Genomic DNA, 17,812 nt, shown 5'->3' on the forward strand with positions numbered 1-17,812 from the left:
TCATCCATGGATGATGCTAACAGCTACCCCTGTCCATAAAAAGACCCTCCAAGTAGAACATGTGAGAACATGGCCTTTTTTCTCCCTCCTCTATGACCAATGACCAATGATTTATTGCTGGCCTTTGTCCTGACTTTATCAACACGACTCACACTGAAAAGTATATAAATATGGACATGGTTTTTATGAATTTCCATATTAGAAAAATCGGCTCAATTAACAAAAAGTGCCATTTTAATCACAGGCTTTTTTTTTCTTCTTAGAAGTGATCAAGAAGAAATGTGGAAAACACTTCTTTTTCTTTTTATGTAGAAACTACTAACAGTTCAATAAATTGACTTTTGCTGAACACGAGCATATTAAAGTGATTTTTTAAAAATTAAAAGTGAAGATTTCCTTTGCATCAAAATATAAGGATTTTTCAGCTGACTCAAAGAAGATGAATAAACCTGTGATAACAATGATTGAATTATTGAGCAAGAAAAATATGTTACACAAAGACCAGAAAACAGAGGGAAAGAAAGGTCTGTAATGGTTTGGTTGCTAAAGGACATTTTTACACACATGCCAGCACTAAGTGCTCTTCGCAATGAATAAACCATATGTCCATTTTTATATGCTTCCTTTCACTAAGATCCTGCGACTTCACAATATTCCCTTTGTCCCACTCCCTGCCTTGTCTTCCCCCTCCTTCGGTTCCCCCATCCCCAACTTCACCTCCTTGGGCAAACAGTATTTGTGCCCTAGCTACCAACTTGAACATCTGCTACCTTAAAAAAAAAAAAAAAAATCACCTCATTGCCTAACATCCTCCAGGGCAAAAAGTTTGAAGGATTCAGCATCCTCAAAAGAACAGCCACAGAAGGAAAAAAAAAAAAAAAAGGCATATATTTTCCAGCTCAGTAAATTCTATCTATATAAAGATTAAATGAATAACATTTTAAAAATTCTTCGGTGCAAGCAAATCCATGTTACCAAGAATGTATTGTCTTTCTTATGCATAGAGGGAGACCCACACATTTTATTTTATTTCACTTTTGCAACTGTGTCTCCTTTTCAACATATTACCATATAGAAGAGATACAGCATATACATGACTCTGGAGAAAAGAATGCCAATATTTTCCCTCTTTTACCCGACGGTTTTCTCTTCTTCGACTTTTTTTTTTTCCCCTGTCCCCAAACACTTCCCCAACTGAAAGATAAAGAAATATTTCCACTGAATTAAAGTGAGCCCAGTGTTAAAATAGCTTGCCCAGATCCAACCAGAGCCCATTTTTTTAAACTCCACTTCAGCATTTGGTGGGCAGCTCTGCCCCTCCACTCACTTATATGAGCCACTCCTCCTACCAGAATTCCCATCGCCATATACCTTTGCCCTCAAGCTTTTACTAGTCCATTGCCTTTATATGTTTGCACTTAATTTGATTCCATCCTTCATGCTTTTTTCATTATTCTTAGTTCATCCACACCACATAAATTATCACCTTTGTTTTCAGTTCCCCATGTGCCCCATTCACACCAATTCCAAATAAATACTTCTGATCCTCATCCATTTAATCCAAATTAATTCATATTCCCTCTCCTCATCCTCCATCCTCACCTCTAGCTCCCCTCCTGTTTCTTCTTCTTATAGCACCTACTTTTCCTTCCATGCGGATCTCTGAGCAAGGTTTTAACAGGCAAAATGCTTCTGGAGGATGCAAGATGATTGCTTTCTGTATTGTTTTGGGAAAGCCAAGGTCTACAGCACTGCCACCTTCAATGAGCCAATGCCTGCACGTCCATTTGCACTCTACAGCTGGTGTCCCTGAGCACCATACCCTCCACACAGAGAGAGGAAAAAGCTCGTCGCTTTTTGATGGTATTTAACTTTGGCTAACTGCCTTATTTCTCATTTATGTAGAGTTGTTTTTTCACACAATCATCACTAATCAATATCAACAGCTATCATAATAACTACAACCAACTCCACTACTATCTTCAATGAGCTCTTAAGATGTGCCAAGTATTTTACATATATTGATTCATTTAGTCTTCAAAACAATCTAGGATATAGATAAAATTATCCCTATATTTTACAAATGACTAAGCTGAGACTCAGGGAAGATAAATCACTTAACCAGGTCACAAAAAGAGCCAGAACTCAGACCCAAATCCACCTACAACAAAGCCCCCACTCTTAACCACTCTGCAACTCTGCCTTTCAGTAAGGCAGGGTGCCTCCTTGAGTATATTCCCCATGGGGAGGAGTCTTTCCATATCAGTCCACCATAGGGCAAGTGGTTGCAGGTGCTGGGGAACATAATGAGCTCCACCTTGATAATCACTCTGAGTTGACAATGCCCAAAAAACAAAGCACCAAATAAGGCATCCCTCCTAAAGAGGTCTCCTTCTGACACATCTGTTGGGAGAAGGGGATAGGAAAAAAGAAAAATGCCCCGGACTCCCCCTTGAAAAAAAGAATCTTGCTTCCCCAGAGCTGTCCAGCCTTCCTACAAGACAGGATGTAGCCTGTCTTCAGGTCAGTAATTCAGAAACGTGTCCATAATCATGACTTCCATGTCCCCAACAAAGCTCAACATTCTTGCCTCATTCCGCTTTCTCTGGTTTCCTGGGGAGACCGGGAAGTGAGTCACCATCAAAGCCTGGGAGCACTGCAATGTCTTGTCATGACTTTCCTCACTGACTTGAGAAAGAAAGAAATATAAATAAAAAGAAGTCCTTCAGGACAATGTCAGAAAGGAAAAAAAGCTGACTTGAGCAGGAAGCGTTAGCCTTGGTGTCTGTGGAGTGGAGCACTCAGACTCTTGGGAAACCCTAACTGGGACTCTCCACTTGAGCCACAGGGTTCAAAAGTCATGTTAGGAGACCTTCCCATGAACCGAGCAAGGCCTAAACAGGAAGTTAAGTGCAGAACTGGAGCACCTGCCCAAGTCCTGTGTAGCAGGGAAGCAGTGTGTTCTCGTCCTCCCATGCACGGGACTGATTCTGAGGTTCGAAATAGTGATTTCTTCCAGACACATATTACACATCTGACTTTAGGAAAGTGCTTCTGTACTGCACAGAGATATTTCATGCTCCCACAACCCAGAGCATTAGAGCTGAGAGGGACCTTAAGCTAGTCCGTTTGATGGATCTAGAAAATGAGGCCCAGTGAGATAAAGGGACACCCTCAAGGTCACAGAGCTAGTTAGCGGCAGAGTTAGAATTAGAACCCAGGTTCTTCTGCTTTTCCAGGCAATGAGCTTTGCACTGCACATTTCCTTGGTGGGCACAGATCGCAACTCACCACAGAGCACCAGGAAGACCAGCCTCGAGACCACAACTCCCACCAGCCACTTCTCCCGGCTCAAACCCAATCGCCCGTTTCTTCCCGACTGCACTCTTACTCTGCTGCTCCTACTTTCGGAGCTCTTCCCTAATTTGGCTGTCCTGCGCAAGCAGTACGCAAAACCATACAGGCGACACCGCCGGAACCCATTTAAAACTCACCAATGACAGTAACTGCTCCTAGGATGCTAACACCAAGAAGAAACACCAGCCCTAAGCTTGTATCTCAGAGCACAGAACAAAGACCAGTTCCAAGGAAAATGTCAACCTCACTCTTTTCTCTATAAACCCCATTCTTCCAGATTACCCCATTGCTCCAAAGATCAATACGATCCCAGGGAATCACCGCAGAAGTCCTGAGGAAAATGTACAGTCCCCGTCGGTCCCCACTCTCCCTTACCACACACATAGCAGTGTAATCACTTTAGCAACTTCTCAGTAACAAGCTCATTAAAAAGCAATTCTGCCATCTCTCCATAAAGCACGCGCCAGAGAACAATGCAAAAGAGGAGATGCCAATTAATTATAGAATGATCACATCTAATGAACTCTGAAACCCTCCTGCTGTTGGTGACTTTGATGAAAAATCAGGGATGCTGGGAAAACAGTGAATAGGGACGCCCCGACTACCTTGTTTAACTGTGAGTTCTTTCAAATGTGCCTCCTCAGATTCCAGGGCTGCTCAAAACTGCAGAGCTACACTCATAAAACAATGGAAAGCGTCAGGGAGGTGTCAAGTGTGTGTACGGTGTATGGCTGTGAGTCGCACCGCCAGAGCCCCATTCAGGCCTCTTTGCAACCGCGTGCTCTGTCCCCGTGGCTGGTCTTGCCTCTGAAAGGATCACACAGCCAGCGAGCGACAAGCCCATGGCCTGTGCCAGGACATCTGCAGAGCTCAAGGTCACATGCGTCACTCTGCTGCCCCGCCCCAGCCCTCCCGCTGGGCTGCCACCTCCAAGTCAGCACAGTGCCGCTCCTCAGGACACGGGACACGGGAGCCCGTCCCACCGAGAGGCTAAGGGAGGAAGGAGAAGAAGAAGAAACCACGTGCGGCCAACTTGTACCACTACCTGTGTGAGTCCTCTGGTGGGCCTTTAGGTGGGAGCTTTTTGTATAAACTTTCCGGCACCCGTTAAACTGACAGCGGTGAACCCTCTTCTTGTTTTCGGGGCATGCCTCGGCCCCCACCCCTCCTTGCTCACTGTCGCTCTGTCCGCTTTTAACTGTCCCAGCTGCCGCCACAGCCGCCGCTGCTGTTGCCACCCCTCCCACCTTGACCGAGCCGAGTGCAGCCTTCTTGGCCACCAGTTTCAACGTCACCGTGCCATCCACGGCTGAGAGAGTCTGTGAGGTTTTGACCAGATGGCGGCTGAGCTCAGGGGACGATGGGGGCGTTAATGAGGTCACTGCGTTGAGCTGGGCCTGGTTGACGGCTGTGTAGCTGTCGAGAGAAGAGCTGGTTGGCTGGAGGCTGAGGCAGGTCTCAGATAGCAACTTGTCCCGAGAGAGTAGAATGTCCACTGCCGAGCTCTTCTCACAGATGGTGGCTTCCACAGGGAGCAGCAGCGGGTCCAAGCGCCGGAAGCTTTCCTCTATGCACGGGGGTGGAGAAGCATGGAGGAAACAGTCCAAGTCCTCACCGAAGGTCTCCGAGATCCTCCTAGGCTCTGTCTGTAGGTAGCGTTCCAATTCAAGGCATGTCTGCAGATGGGAAGGAGGGAGGGAAAGAAACAGCCATCAGAGGCAAAGAACACCACGAGGCCACATGTTGACAGGCAGAGCAGTAAGAGACCAAAGGAATGGTTTTGTGGCTGGAATCTGAAATTCTCTTGGTGAAAGGTCTGGCCTTGTTATTGAGTCCCTGAATTCTTCTGAAGGGTTCATAAGGGTCACATCATTCAAGTTTAATGAAGGGGAACTAGAGGCCCAGAAGGGCTGTCTCACACCATCAAGATCCCAGAGGACATTCAATGATAAAATGGCCTCTTGCTCCACAACCCAAGTCAGCAGGTGAGATGCTCCAAGCATTGCTAGGAGTTCCATGTAACCAAGAAGCAAATAGAATCAAAGAGTCTTCTAACCAAAACAAGACTTCCCATAGTCCAACTTAATTTTCCAATAGGTTTGAGCAAGTCGCAAAAATCAATTTTCTGACTTGCTCAAAAGGATAAATCACACCCACCCCAGCTACGTACGAGGTGACCTCAGTCACAATCAGCCAAGAGCAAGCCCTGCCTTGGATTCCCTAACCAGCCGGAATGGATACTGTTCTAAAGAATGCCTCTCACAGCACCTCTGATGTGCAAGACAAAACTCCCATTGTTTACAGCAAGTTATTCAAAATACAATTGCTACCTGTTTTGTGGCAAGGAGCAGAAGTAAGTCCAGTTACAACGGTTTAGCATCTGTATGTGATAAAAATAAGTTCAAACACAGCTATTTGACTTGCTAAAGATAGGACCCAATATATTTCAACATAAAGCTTTCACCTGGTAAAGAAATAGAGAAAAAAAACTGAAAAGTTCAGAGCTGGAACAGATCTTCATCCATGGTAGTCTTTGTAACATGGTGGAAGCGCTCTTAAGGCAAAAGTGGGTATTTAAGTTTATACTTGAAAAGCTCTCCTCAGTTAAGAATCCTGCCCTTCCAGAACCTTGTATAAAACCATGGTGCTAACCTGCACCATCAGCTCAATTTGCTCTGGCTTCTGGACTTCAACAAAGAAACACTGATGGCAAATTTAGAATGAGACTAGCTCCTTCTTTACTGCCTCCCTAGTAGAGCATCTTTGATTTCAACCAATGTTTGGACCTTAGGCTTTTATTCTGTTAAGAATATATTTTAATGATATACCTAGTTGTGTTGTATCTGTTAAAGATTTTAGTTTGGTGACATTTCAAAAGGTTGTTTTTGTCTTCTCTTTCTTATCCCATTTATTCTCCCATAAATTTCTCCATTAGGAGATGCACTAGCAATGGGGCTTACAATTTCCCAGATATAGAATCATAGAACCATGGAGTTTCAGAGCTGTTTGTCTAGAGTTTATGTAGATTGTGCTTCTCGAACACATTCACATGTCAGCATTTTACCTGTTTTTCTCAGACTGCACGTGATAGCCATTCCATGCTCACTACTTTGATAAGATTCTAGCTGCCTACCTAGGGTTAGCATTTAACCTCTAGGCCAGAATCCACTGATGGTCACTGCCTTTGGTATCCTCTGCCAGCGTGCCCTTCATGGCTACCAAACCCCACCTGTACCCTTATGACATCAAGGGCCCGCCTCCTCCCACCCTGCTTGTATCACTCTACTCTTGTTCTCTGAATAACTCAAACTCTACATGCAAAGTTCTTTCCTACTTGCCAAAGTATCCAACACCACCTTATATACTTTGACCTTCAAAATCTTTAAATTATTGCTTATATTCTTCCACTGGTTATATATTTGTCTTATGTCTTCTGTTTATTTTTTGTTATTGTTATTTTTTATTGAGGTATAACTGACCTATAAAAGTATATTCATTTCAGGTGTACAACATAATGATTCCATATTTGTATGCACTTCGAAAGGATCACCACAGGAAGTCTAGTTACCAGAAGACTGGTTTTTAATCAGCCTTATGGTAAAACTCTGCATTAAGAATAAGAAAACCAGATTTTTAACCATGAATCAACTTTGGGTTTCACCTTTGACTTTTAATAGCATAAACCAATGAATGATTCTAATCTTCATCCAACACTCATGGCATATGTTTTTGTTCAACTACTGTGTCCACAGCAAAGTGAAAGATTTTCTGTGTGTTGGAAGGAGAATATATTAATAGATCCATGTGATGTAGGTGCAGGATAAATAATTACAAGCTAAAAATGACATGAATTTACAAAGCAAAGTGATACCAAATAAAATACTATAAAGTGTGTTGATAAGTTCTTAGGGGATGAGTGGGCAAGGAGGTCTACACTCTATAATATGAAGGCATTCATCAAGGAAAGCTTATTGGAAAAGTCAGTTTTGATTCTATTTTATGTATTGATTAAATAATAGCTCTGGCTGAGTAGCTTCCCACCACTTTATATATGAAACCAATACTACTGAATTCTCAGGTTTAGAAATTTACATTATCCTCAGTTGCCCCTTTCTGAATTCCATGTCTCAAAAATTTTCCCTTTCCTTTTTCCATCTCATTTCTAGAAACTGTCACTTACTTCTCTCCAATACTGAAACCCTCGGGCTTAGCTCCAGTCAATTCACTTCGGAATTATGAGATCTTACTCCTAAAACCTCCATTAAAGCTTCCTTTCCTTTTTAAAACCCTCACCTACCAAGCACAGTGCCTGGCACCCAACAGATACATATATCTATCAGACAAAGATAAAATCAACTTTATATTATTACTTTGATTATTTTAACTCCTCCATTCCATGAAAGTCATCTCCTGACTCCCTAATCTGGATGATGTTGAGGCTAGCAATCTTAGAAATGACCACTAATAAATGTCTTCCGGAACACAACTGTAATCCTTCTTTAGCTTTGTCCAACCAGATTTTTGAGACATAGATATGTTTCAGGTAAAAATCAGCTGAATCATGGGTTATAAGTTGTCCTTGAGGCAGTTCCCTGCCTCACACGCAAAGACTATTTCACAACCTAGTCACCACAGTCTTTCGATAGTTTTTGTATGTCATGTCTTCTTACATACTTTCTAGCTCAAAGATTTGAAAGCCACTGAGAAATTGTTGTGATCATTAAGAAGCTCAGATCTCTTCATATTCAGAGTTCTGGGAAACAGATTCTGAACACATTTACATACTTTTCTGGTAAGGTTAAAAAATAATCTACCCAGTATGTCCTACTTTAAATCCCAGGAGAACACAGGTCACAATAATGATCTAAAGATAGAGACACATCTACTAAAATGTGGAAAATGCTGGACCACTTAAGAGCAGCTATCACTTGCAACCCTAATACAGGGCATTCTTAGTCTATCTGAGAATGAGAGAGGTATGAGTACCCATCAGGATGGACTGGATAGCCCTATGAAATCATTTTGAAATGGTTTTTGTCTTGAGAAATCCACTTCTTATAATATTCTACTTAGGTGAGAAGATTTTGTGAACCAGAAACTCATCAGAAGTGCTGGAAATTAAAATGTCAAGAATGAAGAGAATTTTCATGTTAGATTATTTCTAAACCAAAGAGAAAGTTTACCCCCAATGTTGTTCTTTAATGAATACAAAGGACTTCCTTAAGAAATGCCTATAATGTTTAATTAAAATCTGAGGTATTTACTCATAGATATTAATACATACATGCAGAGAGGTATATAGAAATAAATGTGTCTATGTATCTATGAGTATACATACATATATTTCCTAGCTCTGTCTTTACGAAAAGTCTACAGGAAAGACACCCCAATAGCAGCAGTAAGCATACCTAGTATACAGATCTTGGTTGCTAAATGTCATTATACAAAGGATAATGGTAATAAAAGGATAAAGGGAAACCAGGGCACCTTGGAGAAATAGTTGATTCGAAGTCTGGGTCAAAGAAAATGTAAGATGAGTCTAGAATACCTTCTGGTACGAGAAGGTAAGAAGTGTTCATAAAGAGATAGAGCTATGTCATAAAAAACCTCAGAAGCCAATTTGAAGGAGCTCTTAATAACCAAATCTGGACAATATGAGCAACAGAAATGAATAGTGATGATGGGATTTTAATACATGGAATAAAATTAATATCTATAAATCCACGGTGATATAAATAGTTGAATCAATAAACAATTGGAGATGGTTAGCTTCTCCTTACAGTGAAATTATAGTTAATAAACATAGAAGGGATGATGGAAATAGAAAATCACCACTAGGCAAACAAAAAATAACAATGACTACAGGCAAGAGACACCAATGGATGCTAAAATTAGTACAGGAGAGTATAATGAAAAACAAGATATTTGCCTAGTCTCAAATCATCCCCCTCAGCAAAATATTAGTTAACTACAAAGACAAAAACAATAATTTTGCTGTGAAGAAGCCTAGCATGCACCACTTTAAATATCTAATCAAAGTTAGTAGCACCCATAATAAGGCATACTGATATCATATAACCTGGTATGAAGGCTGAAAAGGGTACAAAATTATTCTACACCATTCCTGTCCAAAATACATAACCTCAATGTAATCATGAGGAAACATTAGAACAATCCAAATGGAGGACCACTGTACAAAATAACTGGCTAGTGTTCTTTAAAAATATCAAGATCATGGGGGCAACAGGGTGGCACAGTCAGTTAAACATCTGACTCTTGGTTTCAGCTCAGGTCATAATCTCAGGATCATGAGATCAAGCCCTGCACTGGGCTCCGTGCTCAGTGTGGAGTCTGCCTGAGATTCTCTCTCCTTCTCCCTCTGTCCCTCCTACTTGTGTATTCTCTCTCTCTCTCTCTAAAAATAAATAAATCTTTGAAAACAAATACCAAGATCATGTAGAACAAAGGAGATTGTACAGAAGACATTAAGAAGCTGTCCCAGATCAGAGGAGACTAAGGAGATACGATAACTAAATGCAATTGATTTTGAAGAGAAAAAAGACACTGATGGGAAAAATAATTTAATACAAATAAAGTGTAGTGTCAACATTAATTTCCTGGTTCTGATCATTGTATTATGGTCACAAAACATTAAGGGAAACTGGGCAAAGTGTATACAGGAACTCTATGTACAATTTTTGCAACTTTTTTGTAAGTCCAAATAATTTTGAGAGAGAGAGAAGAAAAAGAAGAAGAAACAACCATTAGCAAAATAGGAGTGTCTCCAGATTGTAGATGTGCATTTAAAGTTCAACTATTTGTTTATGTACCAGAACCAGAGATTTACTCTGTCCCAATGATACTCTAACCAGCAAACTCCAACTCAGGAGTCCATGGATGTCAATTTAATTACATAAATTACGCCTTGCCAATACTTCACCTTGGAGATACAAGGCTTCCCTTGACCTGACCTAACAATATAACTTAAGACTTGAGGGATCAGCCACTGGAGCAACCTCCATCCCCTCAAACATCCACTACAGTCAGCAACAGGAAGGAAATGTGCCCAACTGCAAAGTGATTTTCTTACTATTTTTAAGGTACATATGAGCTTTGTGAAGACTCTCCAACATCTCAGCTTTGAATGTGACTTATTCTCCTAGTTAGCTAAGAAGTTTTCACTTGAAATTGGTTTTGAAATGATCATCCTACAATCTTTTTTAATACTCTCTCCATTTTGTTCATATTACTTCTTGGAACATGTTTATTAAAAGTGACAATATGGGATGCCTGGGTGGCTCAGTTGATTAAGCGTCTGCTTTTGGCTCAGGTCATGATCCCAGAGTCAGGGGATCGAGTCCCACATTGGCCTCCGTGCTCAGCAGAGAGCCCGCTTCTCCCTCCACTTGGACTCTCCCTGCTTGTGCTCTCTCTCTCCCTCTTTGACAAATTTATTTATTTATAAAATCTTTTTAAAAAAATATTTAAAAACTCAAAAAAAAGTGATAATCTAAGACCTAGTTAGAAAATAAAAAAAAACTCAAACCTATTACTGCCATGCCTACTACTTCTGTGACAGGCTCCAGAGGCAGAAATTAACAGAGAACAGGATAACCCAAGTCTCGTAGCACAAATTAAGATCACCAAAATCTCCCCCATTGTTGGCAAGAGGTAGTTACTTTCATGGGATCAAAAAATAACAAGAAATTTGGCCATATATGGGCATGAAGATGCCAAGGTTACCAAATGGTTTTCATTAAACCTGTTCTTCTCTCTTCATAAATTAGATTAAATTTGCCATTCAGGACTGCAAACATCTCCAGTCACTTTTGCCATTTCCCCCACAACTCTCTCCTAAAGGTTTCCTTTACCCATTTTTCCACTCTTTACTTTCCCTCATGTTCATATGCTTCACACAATCTTTCAACTTCCCTCCCACTAATCATTGTTTCATTCAGAGTTCAACATAAAGTCTATTTGCTTTAGGAAGTCTAGGGAAAAAATGGAGTTAAGAAAATATGCTGACTGCCAAGTGTTGAAAGACACACCACCTCAATCCTGGACACAACTAAACAGTGTCTCCAAAATGAATCTATGAGCCCAGAGATTGGTGGTATGCCTGGTTTATTAAGATTATAATCTCCTTGTGGTTTTAGTAGCATTTTCCTAATAACTAGTGATGTTGAGTATCTTTTCATGTACCTGTTCACCTATTCAAGTCCTTTGCTCATTTTTTAACTGGGTCATTTGTTTCCTTGCTATTGAGTTATGAGTTCTTTATGCATCTGGGGAATTAACTCCTTATCAGATACATGGTTTGCAATTACTACCCCCCACCATCAGTTTTCTTTTCACTTTGTTGATGATTCTTTTGCTTTTTAGTTTGACGTAGTCCCACTTGTTTATTTTTTATTTCGTTGCTTCTGCTGTAGGTGTCATATCCAAAAAAATCATTACCAAGATCCAGGTCAAGGAGTTTTATTCCTATGTTTCCTTCTAGAATGGTCATCACCAAAAGACAGGAGATATCAAATGCTGGCATAGATGCAGAGAAAAGGGAACCCTTGTGCACTGTCGGTGGACTGTAAATTGGTGCAGCCACTATAAAAAACAGTACGGAGGAGCCTCAAAAAATTAAAAATAGAACTACCATATGATCCAGCAATTCCATTTCTGGGAATATATCCAAAGGAAACAAAAACACTAAGTCAAAAAGATATCTGCACCCCCATGTTCATAGCAGCATTATTTATAATAGCTGAGACATGGAAACAACCTAAGTGCCCACTATTAGATGAATGGATAAAGTTGTAGAATATATATACAATGGAATATTATTTAGCCATTAAAAAAAGACAAGGAAACCCTACCATTTGTGACAACATGGGTGGACCTTGAAAAAATTATGCTTAGTGAAATAAGTCAGACAGAGGAAGAAATATGTTGTATGATCTCACTTATATGTGGAATACAAAAACAAAAACAAACTCATAGAAAAAGTGATCAAACTTGTTACCAGAGGTGGAGGAGGGGTGGGAGGAGAGGATATTGGAAAAGGTAATCAAAAGGTTTTAAGATACATAAGACCTAGAAATAAAATGTACAACATGATGACTACAGCTAACACTGCTGTGTGATAATAACTTAAGAGAGTACATCCTAAAGATTCTCATCATAAGGACAATTTTTCCTTTTTTTTCTTTCTTTCTTTTTATTTTATCTATATGAGAAGATGGATGTTGGGTGAACCTACTGTGGTAATCGTTTCACAATATATGTAAGTCAAACCATCACGGTATATGCCCTAAACTTACACAGTGATATATACCAATTATTTCTCAATAAGAAGAAAAAAAATTTAACAAGTTTTTAAAAATTACAATCTTCTTAAAAACAATGATCATATTCCTTACGCACATGGGTACTCAAACAATAAAAATAATCTTTTAGAACAAAACTTCTACCTCTGCTATCTCAGATGGCAAAGACACTTCAGTGTTTAAAGTGGTGTAAAGTTGTAAGAGTTAGAACTTTCTGAAAGAATGAGCAACAATCCCCATCCATAACCACCTCACAAAATTCACAAGATTATTTTACTAGAATTTAGGGGGAGTAGATAATGTAGTCCAGTTTTCACAAAGAAAATCTTCAGGTTGAACTCCAGCCAAATAAAAGAAAATTCAAGTCTGGTTTCGTTCCCAACTGGCCTGGGCATTGAAGCAATGCCCCCTTCTCTTGGCATGTACCTGTCAAACGATCAGTTTTGTGTCCACCTTTTCATGCCCCTTGACCCTCTGCATCATGACTCGGTGATCCCAGGCATGAATTCTGAAAACCTTCTTCCATTTCTATGGTTTTCCTCACCCAGCTGAGGAGGCTGCTGGCTACCCACGAAACTTCACCAACCATAGGCTCTGGTCCACACATGCACAACCACCACCATATCTACATCCACGTCCACATGGGCACACTGTAGTCCAATCTCCTCAATGTCATCCCTTTATAAACCAAGTGTTTAGAACATAAAAAGTTCTTGTTTTCATTTCTGTCTTTTAATCTGAACATAAGATAAAGTCATTTGTCCAATATTTTTGCCATCACTCATTACTGTGTCATGATGATTAATTACTTGGCATCTTTGGATCCATGAATACTCAAGTTGATGAATCAATAAAGAAAAAAGAAATTGCATTTTGTGAATGATTTTTTTCTGGAATAATATAGAGTCAATGAAATAAAAAGCCACCTACTACTTCCTATGTTTATACTCAATTAGTCACCTGTGGTCCTTTTAGCCAGCTACTTTTAATTCCTATCATTCTACCTATATTATTTACCTAAAATATCTAAGACTTAAAATGGCAAAGATATAAAGCAAATTGGGGAAAGAATATAAATACAAAAATAAGAGGAAATATAGTTTAACACAATAGAAACTTGCAAAGTCATGTCCTTTTGAGATCAGACCTGGACCTAATAATGATGATGATGACGACAAAGATGATAGCGATGATGGTGATGATGATGCTTCTAGCAAGGAAGGGGTGAACTCTAGTTCCCAGAAAGAATGCTCACCCAGGTAATTGCACAAGCAGGTGACTGCACTTGGCTGCCCATGGGAGCCCCTTCCTGACATTTATTATGTGTGGTTTTGTCACGTGCTATTAACCATGGTGCCATCATCCCGAGAGAGCATGAAGTACAGAAACAGGGAGATGAATCCCTTACTTTTCTCCTGGGATTGGCCCAAAGCTTAATTACTTTTTTGTACTTTGAAATCTTCGCACACATCCCAGAATGGAAATACAAAGTGACACAAAACAAGCTACTGGATAGCAGGGAAATCTGAGCTTCCTTTTACGTGATCTTCTAAAATACGCCAATTTTTTTTCCAACTCCTTATTAGATATCTGTATACTGCACACTTTTTAACAAAATCGTTATTCCTCTGACTCCTGAAACCAACTCTGTAGGATTGCAAAGACTGGTAATCATGGGAATTCTGTGATTTTTTTTTCCCCCTTTAAGGACAATATGATGCAATGGCTCTGATACATTTCTAGTCTTTTAAAATTAGGTCAGAGTTGAAAGATGGGAAAGGAAGCAGACAGCATGGTCAGAGAGTTCTGGTGCCATTTTTCTCAGGAGTGAGAGAAGAGCTAAGAAGCACCAAGGTTATGATTAATAAGTTCAGTTAAGCCCATGGGAGAACCGCAGACACCAAGTAGCTGAACTTTATTGCCCATCTTCCTGAGTTTCAACATTTCAAAGTGAGTTTGAGGAGGAGAATATAATACTAACTCATGGCAGAGTCTCTGTAGAGCCAGTGACAAGAATAAACTGTGTAAGTGTCAAAAAATGAGTCCTTTTAAACAAATATTTACTTTTTCTTGACTTTCATTGCCAAGAAATATTAGGGTGGAAGGATAGGACAGAATGATTTTGTCTAGAAAATACAGGTAAGTAATTATATAGGGTAAGTAAGAATCTCTTCTTGCGTGTTTCAGCTCTTAGGCTAAAAAAAAAAAAAAAAAAATTACCCCAAGCCCACATCAATAGCACACCCCAGAGGTGCAACAGCATTACGCATCACCGCCAACACTGCCCAACTCCACAAAAATAACCCCAGGACTGTAACCCACGTCAGATCGTATTCCTTCCCTCTGTTTTTCACATCAACTGGTTGCTGGAGATGAAACCAAATTAAATATTTCCCTCTCGTCCTTTGTAAATTCTGAGAGACAATGCTGTGAAAATTAATTGAATTCTAAACAAACATGAAAGTTGGGAAATTTCTCCCAAAACCTCTTCAGCATCTCTCCTCTCTGAACTATTTTTAACATTCAAAGAAAATATTTGTTTGTATATTTTTCTTTGGGGAGGCAAGGGGAGGAAGGAGAGAAGATGAAAGGCCTGGGAGTGGGTGCTGTCTTTGAAATAAGTGGCCTCAAATACCCCTTTCATCTTCCAAGGGTTCCTTACTTACCGCGCATAAAAGAAATCCCCAAACCAACCCCAATCTAAATTAAATGTTAAGGTGCATTCTACAATCACGGAACCTCTGCAGAGCTGGGTCCCAGGTCTCAAGCTCCTTGAAGGAAGGCACTGGGGGCCCCACACCTCCAACAACGTGAAGAAGCACTTCCTCCTGCAGAAAACCTGTGATCCTCAAAATTAAGTGTCCATCAGGAACAGGATGGCCCATGCCCTGAGATGGCTTCTTACCTCGGTTCAGGCTTTTTTCCCCAGATGCTACCTGTTACAGCATACCGATTCCAAGTCTGTCATGTTAGCCTCTACCCACAACTGCTGGGCCTACTCTTCATCAGCCCTTCAGAAGGGTCCCTCACTATTACCAGGCCGCTGGACTAGAACTAAATTCAAACTTGGGAGTGCTCCTGTACAGCGGGATCACATGAGATGCTTGGGTCTGCTATCATACCAACCCTCTACTTGGTTTGACACACACTGGAGAAAACCCCATTCGTTACATTGTAGCTTGAAAATTAGTTTCAAGAGATGCCCGTGCTTTGGTCATTATGCTTTCACGGAGGAAATGAAATTCACGACTTAAGAGTCAATGAAAAAAATCATCCCACACTGGAACAAAGCCCTAGATGCGGGCTTCCAATGAGGTCTGAGAAAGAAACAAATACAGAAGAGGCACGCCTAAAGGAAAACCCATCATCACACGTGAGAGTGCCAAGCAGTCCTTGCTCAGGAAGGGAGGCACGCTATCCCCACAACTCCTGAAAAGCCCAAGGCCTTGGGAGAAGGCCTCCCCTCTGAGAAGTGATGGCTTCCCAAGAACAACAATGGCCCTGACAGTTTTTCAGCTCCACCATTAATTTTCCATCAAGAGCAGTTTTCTCGATGAGCGCTTTGTCAGGCAGGGCCTGATGCTTCAGAAACCTGTAATTATTCTTGGCTCCCCACCCCCCACAGCCTCTGCACCTGTGTCAGTTCAAGGCACCAGCTGGTCATGTCTTGCCTCCTGCCTCTTAAGGGGGTGGGGTGGGGGTGGGGGTACGAGAGCCTTCATTGAAAACCCAAACTCACATTACTTGTCTCTTCTTCCAAAATGCAAAAACAAAACAAAAAATTTAAACTCACCAGTCTCATCCCTTCCCCCAACGGGTCTTGCCAAAGGAAACAAATAAACATTAATTGGCTAGAGAGCCTTCATTCAAACCAAAATTACTGAAAAACACAGTAACAGGGAAAGGTCTGACAAGGGGTTATTAATCCTGTTTTACAAGCCACTCTTACTCAACCCCCGCCTGCTCCCGTTAACTTTGCACACACATGCACACACCCTCCCCAAACTCCAGGGGCCCCTTTGCACTGAGTGGCCAAGATGGGAACATGCCGAACCCATTACATCATCTCCCCTGCCTCTCCCAAATCACTCGCACAGGCTGACTCAGGCTACTGGGAAGTTTTTTTTTAAAGCAAAACTCATTTCATTGACTCCCTTCTGGAACATTGCTATATCCTTCTCAGTTGGATTAATTAAATATACTTTTCCCTTAACCCCCCATAAAAATACATACATGACTGCTTCTTTTACCCCAAAGCACAGTTGCAAACATGTACAATATACAGATACATGTGTGTTGTGCATGTACTCCCTCACACACTCTCTCTCACTCTCTCACACACATACACACACACTCTCCAAGTGTGAATTTCCTAAAACCAACAGGTTCAAATCCCTTGGGGATTTGCAATTCAGTGGCTGGTGACCACAGAGGATATTTTCAAATCCAAGAGAGTTTTCAGAAACTCCCACTGTGGAAAGGTAAAGCTGATGTGGGAGCACTCACTAGGAGGGGTATTTGCTCTACTCAGACTGTGTAAAATGGCAGCCCAAAATACAATGAAACCAAGCCCTAAACTGCTTTTCCTGCTATGGATGGTTGTACATTTACTTAATTTGAGGTACTTAGAATCAACTTGCCAAAATATTTAAGGCGACTGTGTATGTTCCATTGTGCTGCTCATTCCAGGTAAGGAAATAGAGTGCCCTGTGTGCATGAAGGGATAGAAGACAAGGGGTTAGGAGTATTGGCCCTGGAGCCAGACTGCCTGGGTCCAAAATTAGGTGACACTATTTACCAGCTTGCAATGCTGTTGGGCAAGTTACTTAACCCCTCTGTGCCTCAGCTTCCTCACCTGCCATATAAGAGTGTGAGAGAGTCCAATCATTTGATACATGTCAAGTGCTTATAATAGCACCTAAAACCCATACTATGTCTGCTGTGGCTGTTACCTAGCTAGTGTTATTTCACTGCACTTCCAAGAAGACAGTAAATATAATCAAATGTAACAATGACACAGAAAGGGAAGATAAAAAAAATACCAAATAATTATCAAAGTAAAATAAACCCATTGTATATAATAGGGGACTCTGGCTGGGTGACATATCCCACTGAGGGTTCAGTTTTCTCTTCTC

At 40.8% G+C, this 17,812-nt stretch overlaps 1 protein-coding gene across 5 annotated transcripts in view; it reads right to left on the minus strand.

Annotated features, from left to right (window-relative positions):
• The window catches only part of KLF7 (KLF transcription factor 7), a 90,828-nt gene that overhangs the window by 42,724 nt on the left and 30,292 nt on the right, over positions 1 to 17,812 (minus strand). The window contains exons 1-2 of one of the 5 annotated variants that reach the window (XM_047720960.1): positions 16,471 to 16,564; positions 4,400 to 5,033 (exon numbers count right to left, since the gene is read on the minus strand). In XM_047720960.1, coding sequence (XP_047576916.1) covers positions 4,400 to 5,033; positions 16,471 to 16,521 — 685 coding nt within the window. In that variant the 5' untranslated portion in view covers positions 16,522 to 16,564. Of the gene's footprint in view, positions 1 to 427; positions 5,034 to 16,470; positions 16,565 to 17,812 lie in introns of those variants that run through there. The other 4 variants (XM_047720961.1, XM_047720958.1, XM_047720959.1 and 1 more) reach the window with 4 other exon arrangements.

This window comes from Lutra lutra, chromosome 3 (genome assembly GCF_902655055.1).
Source record: "Lutra lutra chromosome 3, mLutLut1.2, whole genome shotgun sequence".
Classification (NCBI taxonomy): domain Eukaryota; kingdom Metazoa; phylum Chordata; class Mammalia; order Carnivora; family Mustelidae; genus Lutra; species Lutra lutra.